This window comes from Piliocolobus tephrosceles, chromosome 1 (assembly GCF_002776525.5).
Source record: "Piliocolobus tephrosceles isolate RC106 chromosome 1, ASM277652v3, whole genome shotgun sequence".
NCBI lineage: Eukaryota > Metazoa > Chordata > Mammalia > Primates > Cercopithecidae > Piliocolobus > Piliocolobus tephrosceles.
In genome coordinates this window covers 40,652,566-40,677,073 of record NC_045434.1, presented here as the reverse complement: position 1 = coordinate 40,677,073, position 24,508 = coordinate 40,652,566, and the positions used below count along the sequence as shown (strand labels likewise).

Genomic DNA, 24,508 nt, shown 5'->3' with positions numbered 1-24,508 from the left:
TGTTTCCATTCTTTTGATAGCACAGTCTTTTGATATTTTTATTATATATTTTAATGCTATTCCAGTATATTTATAGGATATAGTCTCATAAGGGGTATTGCTGGGTTAAAAATATGAGAATTTTAAATTTTGTAAGATATTCAGCCCAGTCTTTTGCATCAAGAGTATTTTGGCTGAGAGTAATGAAAAATCCAAAATAACAATGACATAAAGATAGAAAGACAGAAAGCATGGAGTAAGAATTCAAACCTAAGTCCTTTTTTCACTGTACCAAACTAGAATAGGACTAAGTTATAAACTCAGCATTTATCAGCTTCTTCTAAAATATTACTGCTTATCTCTGAGATCCTAATAAGGTTATTTGGCCCTATTTTATTTTTGTGGTATCTGCATTGTATATACAAAGATTAACTTTCTCTATAATAATTATTCTTTAAGTGGAAAATTCTCTTCCTGTCTCTATAAAGCTGCAGTCAGCCTAGGAAAAGCTGCATTTTCACCTTGATTTGAATGGCTTAGTAATCTCCTTTGCTGCTTCTTCTTTCAGATCTTCTAGCCTCCTACTCCTCACACAGTAAATCCTTTCATAAAGAACGGCTGAGTCATGAAAGGGAATGCAGATGGCCATGAGTTTATTTCCTGGCATGGTGTCCAACCCAGGTTTCTTCTCACAGTCTGTGGCAGCCGTCACCTGACAGCAGTAGTCCTCTCTAGGCCAAGTGGACCTCGTTTACTGATGGGGCCAGGCCCTCAAACCCTGCTGGTGATAGAAGCACAGCCCGTGGGACAGGCTAGATAGGAGCCCAGGATGGATGTACAGTGAGCACTGGACTGGCTCCCAACCCAAACTTCTACTAGTCTAGTGTTTGCTTTCAGTAGCAGCGAAATGGGAAAATCATAATCTTCAAAATGGTGGAGGAAGATAAAATAGGAGCAAGGGGTAGCATAGCTAGAGGGTTTAAACTTTGTCATTCAAAGGCTGTACTTGGAAGAACCTTATAAAGCAATGAAATTTTCTGCCAGAGAAACGTTAGGCCCAAACTTTTAGACCTGTGGGGTATTCCCAACTACACCTAAGGATTTGGCCTTCCAACTTTACCTACAGATTATAATGACTACGAGATTCAGGGAGTAAGAAGCAGGAAGCAGGGCATTTCATGGGATATTATAAATGATACAGAATATTGCTATGTGATTTCAACTGACTTTCGTAAAACCCAGGAGACCAAGAATCATAGTTCAATAAATATGTAAATTAAATGGGTGTGAAATGAATGTGCTGGGGAAAATTTGATTATATGCATATATGAAAATGTGAAATAGGGATATATTAGTCATCTCTAGAAATGAAAAAATATGATGCTTTAAGTACAGCACAAGAACAAATTAACAAACTGGAAAATAGAGTTAAACAATTATACTGCATGCAGTATATAAAGTCAAAGAGATGGAAACTATGAAAGAGAGGTTTAGACATATGGAAGAAAACATGAGAAGCTTTAATATATGCTTGTTGTAATTCCAGAAGTCTATTTTTAAAAGATTAAGGGATAGACAGCATTTGGACAGAATATGGCTAAGAATTTTCCAAAATCTATAAAAGATACCAATCTTCAGGTCCAGATTCCAATGAATCTCAAGCAGAATAAATAAAAAGAACGCCACAACTTGATGCATCATAGTTAAGCTGAAAAATATTTATTTTTTAAAAAAAAGTAAGAGACCTTTAAAACAGCAGAGAGAAAGGATAGGTTACCAAAAAAGAACAACACAGTACAGCTGACTTTTCAAGAGCAAATATCAAAGCCAGAATAACATCTTTAAAGTGCTGAAATACACTGTCCTTTTAGAATTGGACACCTACCAACACTTCCTGTCAATAAGGAGAGTCAACTGGAGACATTTTCAAATAAACAAAAATTGAGAGAATTTACCACTAATAGGTAAAGAATCACCTAAATCCATGTACTTCAGGGAAAAGGTAAATGATACCAGAAAGACTTAAGATGCAGAAAGCAATGTTGAACAAAGAAAATGTTAAACATGTGGGTAGATCTTAAATTAATTGACTTTATAAAATGATAACAATACTGTGTAATTTAAGGGATTACAAAATCAAGATAAAACTAAAATATGATATAGCAGTATTTCATTTGGGATGGGGTGACTGGAGTTAAATCATTCTAAGTTCCTTGTATTGATTCGGAGAGGGTAACATTTTCATCAAATTTAGACTTTGTCAAGTTAGACATACATGTCTTATTTCTATGATAACCATTAACTACTGAGGGAGAAATATAAAATGAGAGGAAAACATCTCAATCAATCAATAAGTTAAGAAAAGAAAAATTGAAAAAAAGTACCACCACTGCAGAACATGTTTTCTTCTCTGACACACATGCACCTTTTACAAAAAATAGACGCAAAAAGGCCAAAAAACGAGACTGAAAAGTTGAAAGGAATTCGCGTCATATCACATTCTCAGAATATATCACAACTAGACAGAAACCAAAAACAAAATAACTCAAAAATTGCCATGTATTTGGAAAATAAAAGTCACAATTACAAATAAGTCAAGGATCAAGGAAGAAATAATAATGGAAATTTAGAAGGCATTGACTTTTATTTTACTAAATTAAGTGGTGAACTTAAGACATTGGGGGGTAAAAAAAAAAAAAAAAACCAGAATAAACCCAAGGAGAGGAGGAAGAAAATAATATATATAAAGACAGAAATTAATAAAATAGAAGCTGAAGATATCAAAGAGGACTAATAATCCAATATATGGTTCTATGAAAAGAATAATAAAATAAAATCCTGGTAAGACTGGTCATACAAACAGTCTAAGGGATGAAAAGGAAAATACATAAGTAATATATGTAACTAATATTGAGAATATAGGAATACTATAAATACATTTATACTAATAAATTTGAGAAATTAGGTAAAATATTTAAAATTCTGAGGGAAATACATATAACAGTCTGATTTATGAAGAAAGAAATGCTGTATATTTTTATAAACATTGAAGAAATTGAGTCAGTAGTTAAAAATCTTCCCCCAAGGAAACCATTAAGCCCAGAAGATTTTATAGGTTTGTTATATTATTTCATGAAAGATCATTCCAACATTATATATACTCATTGAGTGATTAGAAAAGCAGGGAATACTTTTTCCAATTTATTTCGTGAGGTTAACATAACCTAATACTAAAACCATATGAGGACAGTATAGTAAAAGAAAATACTCCCTAATTTTACCAGTATACATAAATGTAAAAATCCTAAGCAAAGTGTTAATAAACTGAATCTGATGACATGGCAAAAAGATACTGCATTGAGTTGAGTTTATACCCAGAATGGAAAATTAGCTCAACATTAGAGAATCTACAGATGCATTTTATGATATCGACAAATTAATGGGAAAAAGCCACATGTTCATATCAATAGATGCAAAAAGTGTTTTATTTCAGCAATCATTCGAAATAAAACTCTCACCAAGAAAATTTTCTCAACTCAATAAATGCTACCCACAAAACAAAACAATAAGAACAGCCAAACACCAAAGCAGACTGTAACAAATATCATATTTGATGGTGAAATGCTATAAAGGAAGTAAAAGGTTAAAAATTAGAAAGGAAGAAGTAAAGCAATCATTATGTATGTATTTAGATATGATTATCTACAGAGAAAATGCAATAGAATTTGCAGATAAATTATACAAATTGGTAGAAAAATATAACAGAATTCACATATGAAAGTCAACTGCATTTCTGTTAGCTACCAACTAACAGAGTTCATTTATTTAAAAATATTATTTATATTAGAAGCCAAAAATGTAAGGTATGTAAGAATAAATCTAACAAAAAAATCTTTATGAATTCTGAAACTTTATTAAAAACATTAAGGAAGTCCAAAATAAATGTGGAGACATAAATGTTCATTGATAGGAAAAATTGATAAAGATAATGATTCTCTCCAGACTGACTATTAATTTAATGCAATTCTAATAAAAATCCCAAGAGGATTGTTCATGCACTCTGAGATGCTGATTATAAGATTTATTTGAAAGAGCAAAGGACCAAGAATACTCAAGTCATTCAAAAAGCAAAACAATAAGATGAAGGGACTTTCTACCAAAAGACACCCTAAAAATAGTGGACAAACAACCAGTAAAGTGGGAAATTATTTTTGCAACTGACAGAGGAATTGTATTGAGAATCAATCAACCAACAGAGGAATAATATAGAGAATCAGCAAAGAACTCATGAATAAAAGAGAAAAATCAAAAAACCTAACAGAAAAGTGGGCAAAAATACAAACAGGTTTCACAAAAGAGGAAGCACATGAATGACTGTAAATATATGAAACATTCCACCACCTGATCAGTAATAAGGAGATGCAGATAAATACCACAATAATATATCATTTCTTAGCAGCCAGGTTGGCAAAAATTTTTAAATCTGACAACATTCCAAGCATTGCTGGGGATCTATATACAACAGACACTTGCATATACTGCTGCTGGTACTATCAATTGGTGCAACTACTTTGAAAACAATTTGGCATTCCCTAGTAAAGTTGAACATGTTCAGACCTATGATTGACCCAGGAATTCCACTCCTAAATGCACTATTGTTCATATACAGCAGGGGATACATGCAACAAAGGTCATAGCAGCATTGTTCGTAATTGCAAAAATCTGGAAATATGCTAAATGTCCATTGGCAGTCAAATAGATCACCAAATTATAGTATAATAACACAGTGAAGTATTACAGCATTGGCAGTGAATTTATTAACTACAGATACAAGTATCAACATGTATAAGTTTTATGTCAGTGTTAAGGCTACAGAAAACACATGTAACATGAATCTATTTACATAAAGTTCAAAAACAGCCTGAAGTATAGTTTGGGGTTATACACATATGTAGTGAAACTATAAAGCAAGCTTGTCCAACATACAGCCCAGGACGGTTTTGAATGCAGCCCAACACAAATTTGTAAACTTTCTTGAAACATTATGAGGTTGTTTTTGCAATATTTTAATAGCTCATCAGCTATCGTTACTGGTAATGTATGTTATGTGTAGCCCAAGACAATTCTTCTTCTTCCAATGTGACCCAGGGAAGCCAAGAGATTGGACACCCTTGCTATCAAAAATCCTAAGGGAATTAATAACCAAAAATTCAGACTAGAGATTGTTGGCCAAGAAGGAAGAGGAGTAACTAGGGAAGGCACAAAGGGAACTTCAAATAAATCTACTTCTTAAGCTAGGTGGTATGTATAAGGGTTCATTTATCATTCTCTTTAACATCTATATAATCTTACATTATAAAATTTATAGTAAGACATATAACAATTTATAATGTCTTACCTATACAGAATACTGTTGGAGGAATCTTTTTATTTTATATTTGTCTTCACAACACCTCTGTTAAGCAAAACGTAGTTTTTTTCTACAGAAAATAAACTTGAGAAGTAAATTGATTTGCTTGGAATTCCACGCTAGGTTGATGGTGGGCCTTTGACCAGACCTTAAGCTTCTTGTTCTATAGAGCTTTTTCCACTGCCTGCCCCGATCCATGCCATGAATTTGTTTATTCATTTGTTCACTTGTCCATTCACTCATTCACCTCATGTGTATTGACCCCCTTCCTGACTCAGGCACTATATCATTGAAATTATTTCAAGGATAAGCTCAATAATGTAAAAAAGCCTAAGTGGCAGTGCCCTCTGGGTGCATATTCACCCCATTTATAACAGGTCATTTCCTCAACCCATGTAGTATTTACTTTCTCAGGGTCTGGACACCTGCTGTATGTCCAGACCTTCAGTTTCTCTCATTAGGTATTTCTCACTTGAGAGAGAACTGCAGGCTTCTCCAATTAGCACCCTCGCCCTGTGTTTAGAGAAGGCCACTGCACTGAGGTTTTAAGGCAGATAAGCAGTGTCAGCTGACAGGTCCTCACCACTAGGCAGGCCTTTGTTCACCAAGTGGGGAACTCACAGAGCCTGCAGGAATGTCAAAACATTTACTTTTGTCTGAGGATAGATAACTTGGCAGAGAATATCCCTTTTCAGAGCTCCAGAGTCCAAAAAATGTTTTGTGCTAGGTCTCCTTATTGCATCTTCATGGAGTTTTCTGCCCATTTTGTCTCATCAGTCCTGATTTTTAGATCTCTTTGTTCAGCACTGAAGCCCAATCACTGTCTACACGTTTAAATCACCTTATCTTTAGATGGGCATTCCAGCTTCTAGGGATTCTAAACATTGTTATCACTTCAGCTTTCTACCTTCTCTTTTTCATATAGATTTTCTTCTGTTATCCTGAAGAGATCACAGGGTGATTTCCCTGAGGGTTTATCAGAGGTGCAAGGAAAGGGTGGGAGAAGCCTGTGCACCTCCTCCCCAGCGTGTGGGCGCACTGTGGTCTAGTGCAGAGCTCTTTATTTCCTAACATTTGTGGCCTGTCTTTCATGGGCCTGGCACTGTACAAGGCCTTGGAGGTCAAACTAGTTGGGACAAGACTAGAAAAGAATACTGTAAGACTTAAAATACAAGAAACACAAGATTCGTTTACCGAGATAGCTCAGATAAAAGAGTTTAAAAGAACAGCACTCAATAAGATTGAAAAGTTAAAAACATATTATAGTTGGGATTGAAGATAAGGACAATAAACAAGGAGTAAAAAGGAGTAAAAATATCATAATAAAATGGGCTATACATAATTTTTAAAGTAAAATGTAAGATTCAAAAGGAGAATAGGATAAGATGACAAATTAGAATACCCCATAAAAGTGCAATGAAAGGGATAAAGACAATAAACTTACATGTGTTAAGGTAATTGGAATATTTTAAGTAAATTGGGTTATTAAAGGGGAAAAAAATGTGAAGAAAACCCAAAGGTTTCCTTAGAAAAACAAATAGTCAAACCAAAAAAAGAAAAAAAAAAAAGTACACACCAGCTGGAAGCAAACATACAAGGTAGTATACAACAAGCCCTTGAGTGCTTGCTAGCCTGACGTGGCTCTGGCTTCCGGAGGCTGCGCCTCCACTGGCAGAATGTCCTGCTTGAAGAACTCTCTGGAAGCTGCCTAGGGATTTCTCCTGTTCCTCTCCCTCCACTCGCCGCTCACTCAAGAGGATGTTTATTTTACTGAGTTTGACATGTTTGTTGTATTCTACTTTGCTACGGTTTTAAGATTTTTGTTCATCTATGTTCAGACATGTCTATATGTGTTTTGAACTGTTCATTATAGGTTTGGAGTTCCAAAATCACTTTTGCCAATAAGTTAGATTTTTTAAAAATGTTTGCTTGTTTGGGAAATTTTTTTCTCTCAATCAGGGCCAAATGCCTTTTATTGGATTATAGCACTTATTTCTTTTATTGGTGAAGTACTTATATTTGCAATTTTCTTGCTACAAGTTTGGAAATTTTATGTATTAAAAAATGACTATTGATGTGTATTCATGTTATTGTTTTTCTTCTCTTTGTTTTTTTTTCTAATAAGTTTATTCTTTTCATATGTGATTTCTTAGTCTTTACAACAGTGCAAATGTGGAAACTAAGGCTTATGGAGATGTTAAGTAATTTAGCCAGGATTAAATAGCTGAAGGGTTTCAGAAGTCACTTTACCATACCACCTTCTGGATAAAATGGAATTTATCTGTAGGCAGTACAGTCAGCTACATTTGGCTTTATTTTCTGTTTTTAAAAAATCTGACTAGATATAAGATCCTTGATTTTATGACAGATATTTTGTTATTACTCCCCATAAGACCTCACCAAAAAAAAATCTCTTCATTCCTTGCTTTTGAAAACTCACCTTTAATTTGCAGATTAAGACCAGGCGCGGTGGCTCTTGCCTGTAATCCCAGCACTTTGGGAGGCTGAGGTGGGAGGATCACTGGAGGTCCGGAGTTCGAGACCAGCCTGGCCAACATGGTGAAACCCCATCTCTACTAAAAATACAAAAATTGGTGGGGCGTGGTGGCACGCACCTGTAATCCCAGCTATTCGGGAGGCTGAGGCAGGAGAATCACTTGAACCCGGGAGGCGGAGGTTGCAGTGAGCCGAGATTATGCCACTACGCTCCAGCCTGGGCTACAGAGCAAGACTCTGTCTCAAAAAATAATAATAATAATAATTTGCAGGTTAATTAGGCTTGAATCATGGAACCATTACTTACCAGCTTTGTAACTATTTTCTCATCCATGAGATAGGGAGAATACCTACTTCCTAGGATGCTATAAGAATTAAAGGAGAAAATGAATATGATTTATTTTACTGAATCCTTGTCTTGAGTGCTACATTATACCGAAAGGCTTCTGTTATGTCTTCATACACATAACAGTCCTGATGAAAATTTTGGTTCCTTTTGGATCCTCTGCTGAAGAAACTTGGGTCAGTGAGTTCAAATCTAGCTCTGGTAATGCCTAATTCCCAACATCAGGATGTGGGAATGAAATTAAGAATTTTAACAGTGACATATTCTGAAATAATTTACAGAGGCAATTGAAAAATTAGGAAATTCTGGGGTTGTGAACTTTGAATGTTGAACATTGTTGGCTTCCTTCACATGGCACCTCCAAAAGAACGTGGTGGCACCTAGAGACTAAAGCCAGGCCTTAGCCATGTGCCTTAGACATGGCCTGACCTGGGGCTGGGGAAGGAAGGGTGTTCAGAGCTGCCCTTGGTCTACTTGTTCCTCAGGGAGTCATTGTGTCCTTTTTTGTGTCTGAAAGGTGGGTTGCAGTCTTCTCCCTGCACTGGCTGGAGCTGGACTCTGTTTATAATGATACATACCAAATCCTCTTGATGGATTTCTAATTTGGCTTAAAAGACACACCCCAATGAAAGCCAGGAAGAAGAATTACTCACCTGTTGCCTTATTTGCCATCTACCACAATTATATTTGCTTGAACCTCTGTCCTGGCCAGATATTTCCTGGGTGCTGCCTTCAAAGCAACTGATTACATTCCCCACTTCCTCTTAGATAGGTTAGTGGGCTCCCCTGGCCTTCAGCAGCTTAATACCAAACAGCATCTGATTCCCTCCTGTCTCCAGAGCCCACATGAAAGTCAAGCTTTCCAGATATGGATTATGAAAGATAGAGGAAGTGCCCCAAAAGACATTTTATCATCTTTATCTGATTGTGTATTTCATTTTTACTGGTGAAAAATACATATTTTAAATATTTAGAGTTTTCTTTAAAAAAGTGAGGATAGCATTTTTGCATCAGGTTATTCATTTAGCAACCATTTATCCAGTGCTGATGCCAGGCACTGTCCTGGGCTTGAGGATACAGTGATGAGCAAAGACAGACATATCCCTGCCCTCATGGAGCTTATAAACCATTGGAGGAGAAATAAATTATTGAATACCATAGAAATAAATGTAAAATTACAACTCTGAGAAGTACTAGAAAGAAAAGATACATGGTACCAAAAGCCATATAACTGGGGGATTTCACCATTTGGGAAGGACGGGGAAGGCTTGAACACCTTGGAAGTCTAGAGCCCAGTATCCGTGTCCTACCTTCCAAAGTCACCAGATGAAATCTGGAGCAGGCTTTTAAAAAGCTAGTGTATCAGGCATCCTTTCAACTGATTACTCTATTCACAGCAAGAGCAAAGATTCTTAAACCTGTCAGAGACCAGATAAACAACTTAACTGAAAGTTTTGAGAAATATTAAAGAGGAGAGTCAATCAATCATCATTAGGTGCCATTCCTTCTTTAAGACATCACTGAAAATTATGAGCGCTTCGTTGACTATGTTTCTGAGGCATGAAGATGGCCCATGACCCATGGGGGCTTTAAGCTGACTTAAATGGCCTGTGGCTGCAGCAGTTTTACTGATAATGTAAAGCCTGCTGATATACCTAGCACTTCGAAGACAAAGTTAGAATTTACCCTCTACTGTCTTTAAAAATATTTCCTTCTGTTTTAAACTTCACTGTAAAGGACAGCTTCAAAATAAGCCTCTTGGAGTAGTGGTAGATGGGACAGTCATGAGTCCAGCTGTCTGACTCACGTCTGGCTCTAATTCTTACTACCTCTGAAACTTTGGGCATGATGTGTCACATCTCTCGACCTGATTTTCCTCCTCCGTATAATGGAGATAGTAAGAATAGTACATCATAGGGTTGTTGTGAGGATTAAATGAGATGTTACTAGAGTTCTAGGTCAGTGCCTGGCCCGGAGTGAGCACTTAGCTGAGGTTTGCTCTCACTGCTCCCCTCTCTGCAGAAGCGCAGTGAGTAGTAAAGGCAATAGCAACACACGTATATGCTGTGTATTTATGGGTGCTCCTCTCCCGGGAGCATGTGACAAAGCCACACAGATCCTGGGAATGTTAGGAGCACAGTGTTCCTTCCCTCTGACGGTAGTTTTCCAGAAGAGAAATGAAAAAAAAACACATCAGAATAGCCTCCTGTTTGCCCTGACACTATGACTAAGTAAAATAACTCAAAACTCCTCAAAAATATGACTTGGGACTCTTCAATTTACCTGTGGATGTGAGTATAGGAAATGAACATGTATCTAACACCTGCCAAACTGTAGTCTCCCACAGCATCCCCACCCCGACATGTGAAGGAACCACAAATGAAATGATATGGGAAGGCCATACTGAAAATTTCTCAAAGCAGGTAAACGCAAAGCAAACATTTTTCTCTCCCTCCTGAGATGGCCAGGAGTGTTGTTCCTGGAACCAAGACAACAGGTATTGGATAACAGTGACTGACTGGGCTGACATTCTTTTTTTAGTCAGGGCCAAGTTCTCATGCTGGGATACTCTGTGGGAAAACAGCCTTGAATTCAGTTTGTAAATTTATACTTTTTCTCTTTGTTCATGTTTCTAGTCCAACTTTCTCAATGGTGAAACAAATACTATAGCAGAGAAAAGTGTGATGGCTTTTTACAAAAATCAAAATGATTTATATGCATCTAATATTGTTCTATTACAGATTTGCTGGTGCTTTTCATTAAGTAATAGACCCTTAGCAAATATAACCACTTTATTTTTGTTCATGTCATTGATTTTTACAAGCATTTATTTGTTCACTTAGTCATTCAACAAGCACATGTTAAGTGTTTACTTTGGACACATGATCTGGGAGGTACAAATGAAGTTGTGAAGAAAATGGGTCGGAATGTTAGAAATCACACCTTTCCCAGAAAACCCAGACTATGTGGCAGCTACACCTGTGGATGGAATTGGAACTGAATAAAATAGGCCAGCACATCATGTGTATTTTGAACATTTCCTCTGAGGAATCAGAATAAATGCATGCTCATGCTAACGGCAATACCTGTCACAATCTGGAAAAATACATAATTTCAGAGAATTATAAATCAGTTTATTTTTTTAAAGGAGGGCAAGATGCTAGCGACCCATGATAGGGGGTCACCCTTCTTCAATGTGTCCTGTACCTACCCCATCCCTGACAACTGCATCAGCCCTGACACCTCATTTCACAGCCATCTCGCCCTCTCGGCTTTTAAGTCCTAGCCCAACAAATGTACATGAAGTTCAACAAACACATCAGACTGTTACATCCCTTTCTGCCTCCACATATGTTGTTCCCTTTTCTGGAACATTCTTCTTTCTACCTTCCCTTAATATCTGCTCAATCTTCAAATCCCACTTCAGGTCTCTGATCCTTTGAGAAGCCTCTCATGGCCCTTCCCACACCATCCTAGCCACTCCCTCCTCCCTGGTACTTGGAGACCTTGTCATATATCCATCATCAACAATGTCATACCGAATTACAGTTATTTATTTACACACCTGTATTTCCTGTCCAGCTGTGAGAAACTGGGTGCATCTTGATGTGAGTGGCAAGGTGTTGCTTTCCAGCAAGTGCCATGATCACTGGCACAGAGGAGATGCATAGCCGGTATCTGTTGAACTGAGAGAACTGTACAGGTGTTTTTACAGTTCTTGTTAGGCTAGGAGTTTGATGTGAGAGGAACCATTCAGCAAATATTTATTGAGCACATACTATGTGCAAGGCACTGTTCTAAGTGTTAAGGATGGAGCAGTGAACAGAAGAGACAAATGTCAAATGTCCTTGCTGTCCTCGAGCCTAAAGTTTACTCTTTAGACTCAGCTAAAAATTCTATTACTGGGGAGAAAGAGAAGAACTGATATTGAGATAATTAGCAGTCCTTGCTGTACATTTCTTTCACTTGCTCTGTGTTTAATGGGCATGTGTATCTTTTTTTTAAAATAATGGTAGGCTGTGGTAATTCTAGTTTGTTTGCCTTAAATGCATGTGTTGAATTTTTTTGCATGTGTCTTAAGAGCGTATTCAACAAGCTGTCTTATTTCTTATTTGAGGATGTGTGTGTGTGTTGGGGACAGCCAGGGGAAGGAAAGTATTCTTGAAAGCTCCTTCACATGCTGTTGGCTCCTCAGAATAACCCAGTAAGCTAGGTAGATGCAGCAGATGTTATTGTCGCCTTTTAGAGATGGAAAAACAAGGCACAGAGAGTTCAAGTAAATTCATTAAGATTATAGAGTTAATTGGTGAAAGAACCATTCCTCCTGACTTCATACTTTTTATTTGATTAAGGATGTCGTTAGCGAAATAGTAGCGTCAAGGAACTCAGGATTAATAGATAACTTAAATAGTTATTGTCATTCTTAACTGCAGTTGGTTTCAGAAATGAATGAATCAAAGTAAATCTTTCTACACAGAACACGGACACTTCCTTCAGCTTTCTCCCAGTCCTCAATCCAAGAGACCACTTTGCCTTTACATTGTCACCGCAGTTCAGCCAGTTCTCCTCCATATAACAGAGCAGATCCTGGTGGGGAGATCCTCCTGTCAATAATTGCTGCACGTAGCAAGCCCAGTCCTTGGGCTGTGACTTTCCCTTTGGTCGCGCTGGCTCCAGTTCCCCATGACCTCATGTTTCAGAGGCTCCATGTTTTGCTGTAGCATTGCTCTGCCAGGCCCAAGAACTAACTGTTTACATGGACCCAGCCCCACCATTAGGCACTGCTGGACATCCCCCCTCAGAGTTTAATCATCCATGTCCTGTTTCAGCTGCTCCACCCAGCTCCTCTGCTGAGACCTGACACTTCTCACTTCCTTGCAACTGCCCACGCATTCCTGGGCCCTTGCATCTGTTCATCTCATGTACAACCAAGATACTCATGAAGCAGAATAAAGGATTCCTCTCTGCTACACTGGAACAGAAAACTGAGAATTTCAGAAATTAAGAAAAGTACATATCAAAGATCAAGTATAAATGGAAAGAAAACAATATTTGGAAGAGAGTCTCTAAGCCTCACATTCCTCTTCTGTAAAATGGGGATAATAATACTTACAGGAGAATTACTTTAAATGTTAAAGTTATATATGTAAAATGGTCAGCTTAGTGCCTGGAACATAGTAGATTCTCCACAAAGGGTAAAGAATAAGATAAAATAAATTTTCTTCTTTTTCCATAGTATTTAAAGTTTGAGCAGCCATACTCAAGGTAAATGAAACTGTACGTTCACACAAAAACTTGTACATGAATGTTCATAGCAGCATCGTTCATAGTAACTAGAAAGTGAAAACACCCAAATGTCTATTAACTGATAAATGGATAAACAAAATGTGGCATATCCATACTATGGAATATTATTTAGCCATCAAAAGAAATGGAGTACTGATATGTGCTACAACATACATGAACCTTGAAAACAGTATGCAAAGTGAAAGAAGTCAGACACAAAAGGCCACAATCGTATGATTCTGTTGATAAGAAAGGATGAGAATAGGCAAATCCATAGGGACAGAAAGCAGAAAAGTGGTTACCAGGAGCTGGAGGGGTAAGGGGTGACTGCTAATGGGTGTAGGGTTTCTTTTTGAGGTGATGGAAATGTTCTGGAATTGGATAATGGTGATGGTTGCACAACTAAAAACCACTGTATTTTATACTTTAGAAGAGTGAATATTCGGTATGTGAAATGTATCTCAATAAAGTTTTTAGTAAAAAGTTTGTGCAGCAGTAATCATGTCTTAGTTGCTGCACAATGAGAGGAGGTATGTACGGTGTTTGCAGGAAGTGTACACTTATACTAATCCCATGGTGCCGCCATCATGTTTTTCTTCTTTCCAATTCTCTTGATATTAGACTGGTTGGGAGAATTACTTACACCTTGCTCAATCTATGCATGTTTGTCTTTTCTTTCTCATGGAAAATGTGTTCTGTTTTGTGAAAGAAGCAAAATGATATTATTGCTATCCTCCCAGCCATATTTGAAATGTTTAATTACTGAAATATGTGCCCTGAGCATGTGTAGATGGATGGACCTGGGCTATTAAGAGATAAAATAATGTGTTTTTTATGTTGGTTTCCAGAGACCTCCTGCCAGGTTTCAGCCTAAAAGTTTGTACAGGTTATAAATAGACTTTTATCTCTAAAAAGTAGATAGCCAGATTCTCTTGAAACAATTTGAAAGCCTAGCATTTCTGGGCACACATTCCAGTGCAGCAGCAGTCAGCTGCGGCCCACATGTGCCTATTCTCAACAGTCCTCCTTTCATGCTGTTGGCTCATACATGGCCCATTTCACTTCTTTGTTATCTGTGCTCACCCTTTGTAGGCATTTGGGTTGGATGAGGAGAAATTTCCTGAAATTGTTCATTCATTCACTCATCAAACTCATGATAAGTGCTTATTTTATAGTGAACTGTTAAGTACTGGGACAGTCACTGTCCTCAGGGGAAGAAAGTCGAGTAATGAAGAAAGAAATAGAACCAATTAATTATAATACAGGAGCAACCACAGTGCTGGAAGCACGGCAAGCTAGTGATGCATAATTACAGATAGAGGGTGTCCAATCTAACCTGATGTGTTTGGAGGGTGTAGAGGTTCAGGACTACTGGAGAAAATGTTTTTGGATCCTGCTGTGTCTTCTCTTTAGTACCAGTGCTACATTTAACTAATAACTACATGTCTTCAGGGTGCATCCACAAAATAAAGAACTTAACAGAATTGGAAAATCCAACAGGGATGAGAAAAGGGGCCATAATGATTGGATGAAAAGGGTGGGAAGAAGAATAAATAAGGGACAAAGGAGAACGAAAACAGCAAGAGGGTACTTAGACAAATGAGAAACATATTTGTCTTGTCTCAGATGCTCCCACTGATATTTTCATGAAATTCCAAGGGTTGTGACTCCAAGGAAAATTATGCTGAAAGTAAACCTAAGCAAAGCTTGTAAGGAATGGATGAATCTTCCCATTTTTCTTTTGTTTTTTGCTGGGACATTTCCATCCTGTCATCCTGAGATGATCATATTGGTCATATTGATTCATATTCTTGACAAGGTAGAGAACTTCCAATTTGACAGTGTTTCCTGGTCATCTACTCTCTGTTGGACAGATGTGGTGGGGAGCCTGGAGTTGGGGGTGTTGTGGGACGGATTAGAAGGCCTAAATAAAAAGGCCGAGCTCTAGTACCCACCATTTGCATGACTTGAGCAAGTCATAACCTCTCATCCTCAGCCTTCTTTTCTATAACAGGGGAAATAAAGATAATGAGTAACTTAGTTAATCATAAGGCTAAAAATGAATTTGTATGTGACATAATATTGACAAGAAAAATATATCTCAGAATCATGAGTATCAGCAATAGCTCAATTATAATATGCTTAATTAAGTTTATTAATTTTATTAAAAGATGATAATGGGCTTTTGAATTGACTGTTAACTGGTCAATCAGCAAATTTTACCATCAGGAAAAATTTAGGGATGCTGTTTAGGGATGAAATTGATTGGTTGCTTGAATTCCTAGAATCAAATATTTATTTTTACATCACACATACCCAGGCTTCAGGTATGTTGTGTCTATGATTGTTTCTGGGATGAAATGAGGCATACTGAGGAGGAATGTTGAGGCAGTATAAACATTAATTTTTTTGGTGAGGAGGTTTTCATAAGAAGTGAGTTTTTCTGATTCCTTAGTTCATTGTGAAGAATTGCAACTAATTGACTTGGTATGAATAGGGTCTAGGAAAAGGCTTTTTGTGGGAGGAATCGCCAGGCCCCCAATCCATATTCATGCCTTAACCATATCCATATCTAGTTTCCACCCACAAGAAGGGTTCTGGATCTTTAGACAGAACTCTACCCGGTAACCAAGAAGCAAGAATCAATTGGCATATTTTGCTGAGTAGCTGAGCATGTCTCTGCCTTTGGCACGTCTGCTGCTGGGGAGGCTTTCCTTGAGACTGGACACAGAGGTGGCGGGACTCGATGATATGACCTCTCTTGAAAATGAATTACAGTAGTTGCTTTCATTAGTGGAATTTTATTTTTAGGTGGAGCTCTTTATTTTCTACACAAATGAGTCTTCTTTGCTGGATGAAAACAAGAAGCATCTGAGAGGGTAGTTCAGTGTTTGAAGTCTCGAATTGGAAAATTTACCTTTGCCAACTCACTAGTCATGGTGAGGATTGTCCAGGTGGTGACTAACTTTGTTGTTCATTCCATTGCCATTCCCTTGAGCCTCTGGGGAAAGTATTTTGCGGGTTCTCAGGCACCAAGATCAATAGATCAGTCGCTGTCCAGTGTTGCCATCCTGCTGCTCCACCAGTTGCAGACCTCTTCTATGGTGACGAAGGTCTAGACTTTCCGGGGTGTGGCAGGGAGGCTGAGGACATTCCCTGAGTCAGTACAGATGGAAGTGATCAGAAGTACCGTGTCCTGGCCGGGCGCAGCAGCTCATGCCTGTAATCCCAGCACTTTGGGAGGTTGAGGAGGGTGGATCACCGGAGGTCAGGAGTTCAAGACCAGCCTGACCAACATGGTGAAACCCTGTCTCTACTAAAAACACAAAATTAGCTGGGCATGATGGTGCATGCCTCTAATCCCAGCTACTTGGAAGGCTGAGGCAGGATTATCACTTAATCCCAGGAGGCGGAGGTTGCAGTGAGCTGAGACTGTGCCACTGCACTCCAGCCTGGGCAAAAAGAGTGAAACTTCATCTCAAAAATAAAACAAGGGAGTACTGTGTCCTCAATTTCTGTGTCCCACCTGCTGAGAGATCCAGTCTGCATCTTCAATATGATTCCAGTGGCCCCATGCTTACCAATATGAATTTAGCCCTAACAACCTCAGTAGGACTTGTGGTCAAAATAAATGAGTCAGTTCTAATTATTTCTAGTTGGTGCTGAGTCTTAAGAGGCAAGACTTAGAAATGAAAACTAACTTCTGGAACAAGGAGAAATGTCAGTGTTTTTAGACATTGCCAGATAAATCTCAATATTTTTTTTTCCAGAGCCAAGCATCCTGCAAGGATCCTTCCAAGCTGTCTCATCCTGCAGACATGTTGACTCCCTGGCCTGCTCTTTGTGCTCCCTTCCATGTAGTGGTGCCAATGCACCTGTTGACCTGGGAGCATCATCAGTTAAGGGGATCCCTACACATGTTGTGATCACATCTCCAATACATGTTTCCCTTAGTCCCAATTCGATTTTGAATTCAAGACTCATGGGCCTTTGCTAACTTGCACAGCTGGAGAAGAGGAAGAAGGGGAAATAGGAACTAAAAGCAGAATCAGAGGGAAAGCAGACGGCAGCACTAGGGTGAGAGGTGGCCAGTGTGGATGTGGCACCTGTTTCTACCAGCGCTCCCTTTTCAAGTACTAGCTCCAAAGAAAGCAAGCCAGGACTCATGGACAGAGAGGAGGCCAACTGTGAGCACTGAAGCTGTCTCAGGGCCACAGCTCCCCTAAAAGTGGAAGGGAGAGACCTTGGTGGCTGGCAGGTACCAGGGCTCCTTAGAGGTAAAGGAAAGTTATTGTCCCAACATGACCTTCAAAGAAAATTAAAAACAGCTCAAGAGCTGAGCTCTCCTTGCTGTCTTTTTTGTTGTTGTTGTTTTTCTTTTGAGACAGAGTCTCGCTCTCTCACCTAGACTGGAGTGCAGTGGCATGATCTCAGCTCACTGCAATCTCTGCCTCTGGGGTTCAAGCAGTTTTCCTGCCTCAGCTTCCCAAGTAGCTGGGACTACAGGCACGCACCACCACGCCTGGCTAATTTTTGTATTTTTAGTAGAGACGGGGTTTCACCATGTTGGCTGGGCTGGCCTTGAACTCCTGACCTCAAATGATCCACCTCAGCCTCCCAAAGTGCTGGGATTACAGGCGTGAGCCACTGCACCCAGCCTCTCCTTGCTGTCTTATCCTGAGTCAGAGAGACCTGGGGAAGAGAGAGTGAGTGGAGGTGTTGATTTAAGTGTGAATCCACTCTAGTTGGAGAATTGAGGCAGACTGAGCCGTGTGAGCCTCCCGGAAACATGGTCACCCAGCCAGCCCATGTTTGTGTTTTTCCAGTTTGATTACTGACTGTCAATTACTTGCAGATCACCTCTCCAGATGTCCAGCTGTCCTTGCATATCCTTTGTTTTCTTCAAGGAATCCATTAGTGATATCTGCAATTTTTCCAGGTGCCTTTTCTGGTCTGATTGGGAGGAGGATGACAGATTCGAGGCAGTACTCATTTTCCACAGGAACCGCAAAGGAGCCTTCAGACTGAGAGAGGGGCCACTGTGCCTCAGCTCCTCCTGAGGGGCCTCACACATTCTGGGTTCTCAGCTTCCTAGCTTCATGGAAAAATCCACCTCAGCTGCAGAGGTTTTTGTGTCTAGCTGCTTGTGGAGTGCTGCAGCAGGACAAGCACCACGCTGTTGTTGCCTTGTGCTACAGGGCTCTGAAAATAGAACCTTTAGCACCAGCCTGGGGTTTTCCTCCAGAGAGCTTGCATCTGGGCCTTTGGTATCTCTCTCTGTCCAACACTCTGAATAGCCCAGGGCCTGTAATGCTTTCATTATTATGCATTCAAATGGAAACATACTTTTGTCAGAGCGATTACAAGGCAGCAGTTAGGAGTGTCTGCCTGGATTTCTTCGTTTTTGCCTTTTTTTGACAGTGGGGAGGAGGAGCAGGGAAACTCAGTCTTCAGTGGGGCTGCGAGGCTTCCTCGGTGGGCTGGTGTGGCCAGGGCCTCTTCCTCCTCTGGGAATGAGTGTAGGAGAGATTGGCCCTGCACTTCAAAGACCAGGATGGATGCACCTGTCTCCAACCACAACTGGAGGACATGTTCATTTCCTCAGAAGCCTGAGAACAAAGAGAATCTTAATTCAGGGAAGTAAGAGTACAGACAATTTTTTAGCTCAGTACAGAGAATATTTGAAATCTGTGCATCTGTTTTTAATTAGACATCTTTACGTCTGCATACTGCAGGCAGCTAATTTCTAAGGATGTTCATCAGGAGTGGATGCTTGGGCAGGTATTGGAGTTGTTTAATCTATACACCAAGAAAATGCGTTTCATACAATAAGACCAACTTTGTCAAAAGGATTAGGAAATGCATTGATGTAGAGAAGGCAAAGAGAATTTAAGAAGTCCTGTGTAATGAAGAAACAACAACCAAGGAAAGAAGTAGATGATGTATAAATTACCTAGACTATTTCTTTAAGAGATTGGGTCTCGCTGTGTTGCCCAGGCTGGAGTGCAGTGACTATTTACAGGTACAGTTGTACTCACTGCAGCCTGGAACTCCTGGACTCAAGTGATCCTCCTACCTCAGCCTCTCAGGTAGGTAGGACTAAGGGTGTGTGCTACTGCACCTGGCAAATTCTCCTACACCATTTATAAATAATTTAAGAATAATGTAGAATTCTCATAACTTTTGGCTAACACTGTGATGAGGAATTTTTGTTTCGTTTAGTTTTAACTTACTCCTCTTCATAATGTTTTGAGTGAAGAATAAGGTGCTTTATGGTAAATTCCGAGTTTCAGGAATTGCTCTCTGCATGCTTCCTGTTACAAGACCAGTGGTAGGACTCTCACTGTGCTCTTCATGGCCACCTGTTACCCTGGATGTTGGTAGCTTGTGACCATGAGTCAAAATGGACATGACTTTTGCTGACTTTGCACTTTTTGGCACAATCACAAACTCGGTGGAGCCTGTGGCCTTCTTCCACATTGCTTTCTGGACCACTTTCCCACCTCTGTGAGTTGCTAAGGGCTCCTCCTACCCCATCTTGGTCCTAAGGTGCTCACCTTGTATCCCTCAAAACTGTCAGCTTCACACATCACCTCTCTCCCTCTCCAGGCCATGGAATGTCCAGGTGGACCTGTGGGTCTTTCTCCCTCCTAGACCTTGCCGTGAAGAGAGGAGCTGGTTCTCATCTAATTTCAAGAAGACACTTGAAAGTAGATCAAGTTGGCCATTGGTGTCATCTCTAGTTATTGGATAATGTTTTTAATTAGCCTAGTTTTAGTTTAAGTATCTATTTTACAAAATAATATTTTCAAATACTAGTTACGTACCTCTATGTCCCATTTTTCTATACCCTATGACTTAAGTTACATAGTTTTAAGTTACTTGGTATTTTACAGAAATGTATTCCCTATCTAAATAGAGTTCCACGGTGCTTTGCTTAACAATGTATTTTTCTCTCTTGAACATTCCTGAACATTCCCTCTGTTAAATATTATTTTTTTAGGAGATAAAAAAATTTGAATATATTTAGAGGCAATTTAAAATCAAGTAAAAACTATAATGGTTCATTTTAATGAAAAGCACTGTTTTTTATGTGTATGCTTCATTTATTTATTATATTTATAGAGACAGAGTCTTTCACTCTATCACCCAGGCTGGAGTGCAGTGGACCGAACTTGGCTCACTGCAACCTCCACTTCCCAGGTTCAAGCGATTCTCCTGCCTCAGCCTCCCAAGTAGCTGGGACTAATAGGCACGTGCCACCATACCCAGCTAATTTTTTGGTTTTCTTTAGTAGGGACGGGTTTCACCATGTAGATCAGGCTGGTCTCAAACTCCTGACCTCAAATGATCTGCCCACCTTGGCCTCCCAAAGTGCTGCAATTACGGGCATTAACCACTGCACTTGGCCTTTATTTATATTTACTTTCAATTTATTTTAAATCATCCTACAAATCGCAGTGAAAGTAATGATGCAATAAAAACTAAATTATTTCATGTCTACCTCTGATCATTTTTCAAACCTGTATTATATGTATATATATTTTTGGTGAAACTTTATTTATTTTTAAATTTCCGCTTTCATTTTAGATACAGGGAGTATATGTGCATATTTGTCACATGGAAATATTACATAATACCCTTATCATACACTAAATTTCTATACTTTCTGTTCTGTGCCACTGGGCTCCCTATGTCATCCCTGTGTCATTACCGCACAGTTTTAATTGTAGTAGCTTGTTTTTTTAGTATCTGCTTGAATTTTATTCTGTGTGGTTATTAAAAACCAGGAATAGGTGTGGAATTTTGTTAAAGACTTTTTACACATTTACAGAGATAATCATGTTTTTTCTCCAGGTCCATTAACATAGTGAATTATGTTAATTAAATTCCTTCATAGTAAACATTCTTAGACCATGCTATATTTTATTAATAAGATGTTGGACTCTATTTGCTAATACTTTATTTAAGATTTTTGCAGCATATGCATTAAAGGATATTGGTCTATAGTTTTGTGTGTGTGTGTGTGTGTAAATCTTCATAAGGTTTAGACATCAATATTATACTTGCAATATTAGAAGAATTTAGAATTTTCATTTTTTCCCTACACTCTGGATAACAAACTGTAGAGCATTGGAAGTATCTATTGTAGGATTTGGTAGAATTCCTTTGTAAAAACACATGAGCCTAGTTAGTTTTTATTTTCCTCCTTACTGTCTTCATGGAAGTTATTCATTTAAGCTTTATATCTCTTTAGGAGTTAATTTTGCTAACATGCATTTTTTAAGAAAATCTTCTATTATATTTAGTTTTCAAAGTTATTTATCATCGAGTTGTACAAAGTAGTCGATTACACATTTTTAAAATTTTTCTTTCAAATCAATCATATTGTTTCCCATCCTTACCATTTCTTATTGTTTTATATTTGTTTGTCTTAGGTAGGTTAACTAGGGCTTGTCTTTTATTGACTTTTCTCAAAGAAGCAGCATTTTAGTTTGTTTCTACTCTTTTCCTATTTTATATCTCACAACTTTCTACCCTTACGTTTATTAATTTCTTTATATATGTTTACTTTGTTGCTTTTCTCCTAGCTTTTTGAGTAGAAATTTAACGCATTTATTTTTATTTAAGCATATAAAACTGAATTTTTCTCTAATTACTGCTTTAATTGTATCCCAAAATTCTGGTATGTAGTGTTTTCACTATTAATTTTTGGAAGTTCTGAAATTGGCTTGTATTTTTTTTTCCACTAGCAATTGTTATTTTTTAAAAAACAACTCTGTAAGAGAGCTTTTAGTGGATTTAGGGGGTTTTATTTTATTATCAACTTCTACATATGTGTCATTTAGATCAGAGAATGTTGTTTATATAATTTCAATTTTATGGAGGCTTTCTTTGGGATGTAATTGTTGGTCAGTACTAGTAGATATTCCATGTGCACTTGAGAAGTCTCTATTAGTGTGTTGTATAGATCCTATATATACTTACTTTTTTCCCCATTTGTACCATCTTTAACTGAAAGTGATATGTTAATATCTCTTATTGTTATTTCTGTTTTTCTTTACAGTTGCTATACTTTCTACTATATTAGGGGTCAGCAAATTATAGCCTACAGACCAGCTGCCTGTTTTTGTAAATAAAGTTTTGGTGGAACACAGCAATGCTCATTCATTTACATATTGTTTATGGCTGATGTATCACTACAATGGCAGAGTTAAGTAGTAGTTGCAGATAGTATATAGCCTGTAAACCTAAAATGTTTACCATCTATTTCTTGAAAGAAAGTTTGCCAACCCCTGTAATATATGAAACTGCATAGAAATTCACACTTTGTACATTTTGATGTGAATGGCCTCCTTTAGTATCATAAAGTCTCTTTCTTTGTCATCTTAATACTTTTTAGCCTGAATTCTACCTTGTTTGTTGTCAGGATTGCAACTCCTGCTTTCTTCTCTTTTTCTGTTTTTCATTTCATTATCTCTTCATTTATAGGTGTTCTGAATAGCCGTTTTACATGTGTCGGGTTTTGCTTTGTGATACAATTTGAAAATACTTTTTTAATAAATGAGTTAAGCCCCTTTACAAGTGGATCCATTTGTTAAACTTTCAAGGTAGAACAGGCACAAGTTTTGTATACATTATTTAAAGACTTTTGAAAATACTCTATTTTGTAAATGTGATGATAAAGTTAATCCAAAAATAGATAATTGAAGATACCTTAATTTTTGAGTTTTATATTGAGAATTATTATTGTAGCTTCACAATGATTAAAGCAGCACTGACTAGATATTTCAGTGTAGTCAGAAATTGACTTGAAATGAAGATAAAGCAGAATTATTGTTCAAATTGAGGGTCATTGTTAGTGAAGTTAAAAAGTGGAGTTTACATCCCGGGTAACTGAAAATTAAAACACATAGAAAAATTTCCAAGAAGATTCATTAATTGACTCTCAGTTAATTCATTTTATCCTTGGTGTTTTCATGTGCTTATTTATTAATGCAAGTATTTACACGTTCTCCAGTTGACTGAGCCCTGTTTAAGGATCTAACGACACAAAGATGATTTTAAGCAGTGTCTCTCACTTTAGAAATTTATTGTCTAATTTGGACTATGAGGGAATTACTTTCACATATACAATTTTTTTTTCCAGGAGTAGCCATTCTTCTTTCAGTTAGTTTGGTGTCTTTGGGATTTCTCTCTCTTTCTTTGGATGACATAGTTAAACTATATTGTGCTTTCTGTCATGCAGGGCAGCCACCGATCACAATGTGGATAATACAACAGAAATACTCAGGGAGTGGTTGAAAAATGTACAGAGACTCTATCACTATGTGGAGTGGAGGCCTATGGATGAACCGGAGTGAGTAGCAAGAGCAAAATTTGTAAACTCATTATTTACCCTTCCTCTTTAACTAGCTCTCTAGGGCTTCCAGGTTTGGAGGCACATGTGCTTTTCATTGTCTTTCATTTCTGCACCTATGTGAATTCTGAATATCTGTGATTTCTCCCTTTTAGAGATCTTCACAGTACTCTCTTCCTGTTTACTCCCACAACTGCCAGCCAAGTTCAGGTTTTCAGTACTTCATAAATAAATTGACATGACTGTGTATATTTTTAAATATTGATATTATTTATTCATATTTTAAATGTAAACTTTTATATTTGAAGGATCATAGTGAAAATGTGTATACTTTCTACATACACCTTGCTTTTTTCAACTTATATCTTGGTAATCATTCTATAGTAATAGTTAAGGAGCTAATTTTCTTTTTTTTTTTTAACTGCATAATCACTGTTGTGTGTGCATTTACCATAATTATTTAATCGATCCCCTACTGATGCTCATTTAGGTTATTTCCTATCTTAACCATAGAAATTCCTTCTTTCTTTCTTTTCCTTCTTTTCTCTTCTTTTCTTTCCTTCCTTCTTTCCTTCCTTCCTTCTTTCCTTCCTTCCTTCCTTCCTTCCTTCCTTCCTTCCTTCCTTCCTTC

At 37.9% G+C, this 24,508-nt stretch overlaps 1 protein-coding gene across 1 annotated transcript in view; it reads left to right on the top strand.

The window, feature by feature from the left end:
• The window catches only part of COLGALT2 (collagen beta(1-O)galactosyltransferase 2), a 101,131-nt gene that overhangs the window by 36,665 nt on the left and 39,958 nt on the right, over nucleotides 1–24,508 (top strand). Inside the window, exon 2 of the mRNA XM_023203462.2 lies at nucleotides 23,767–23,877. Within this exon, the coding sequence (XP_023059230.2) occupies nucleotides 23,767–23,877 (111 nt within the window). The remainder of the gene's footprint in view (nucleotides 1–23,766; nucleotides 23,878–24,508) is intronic.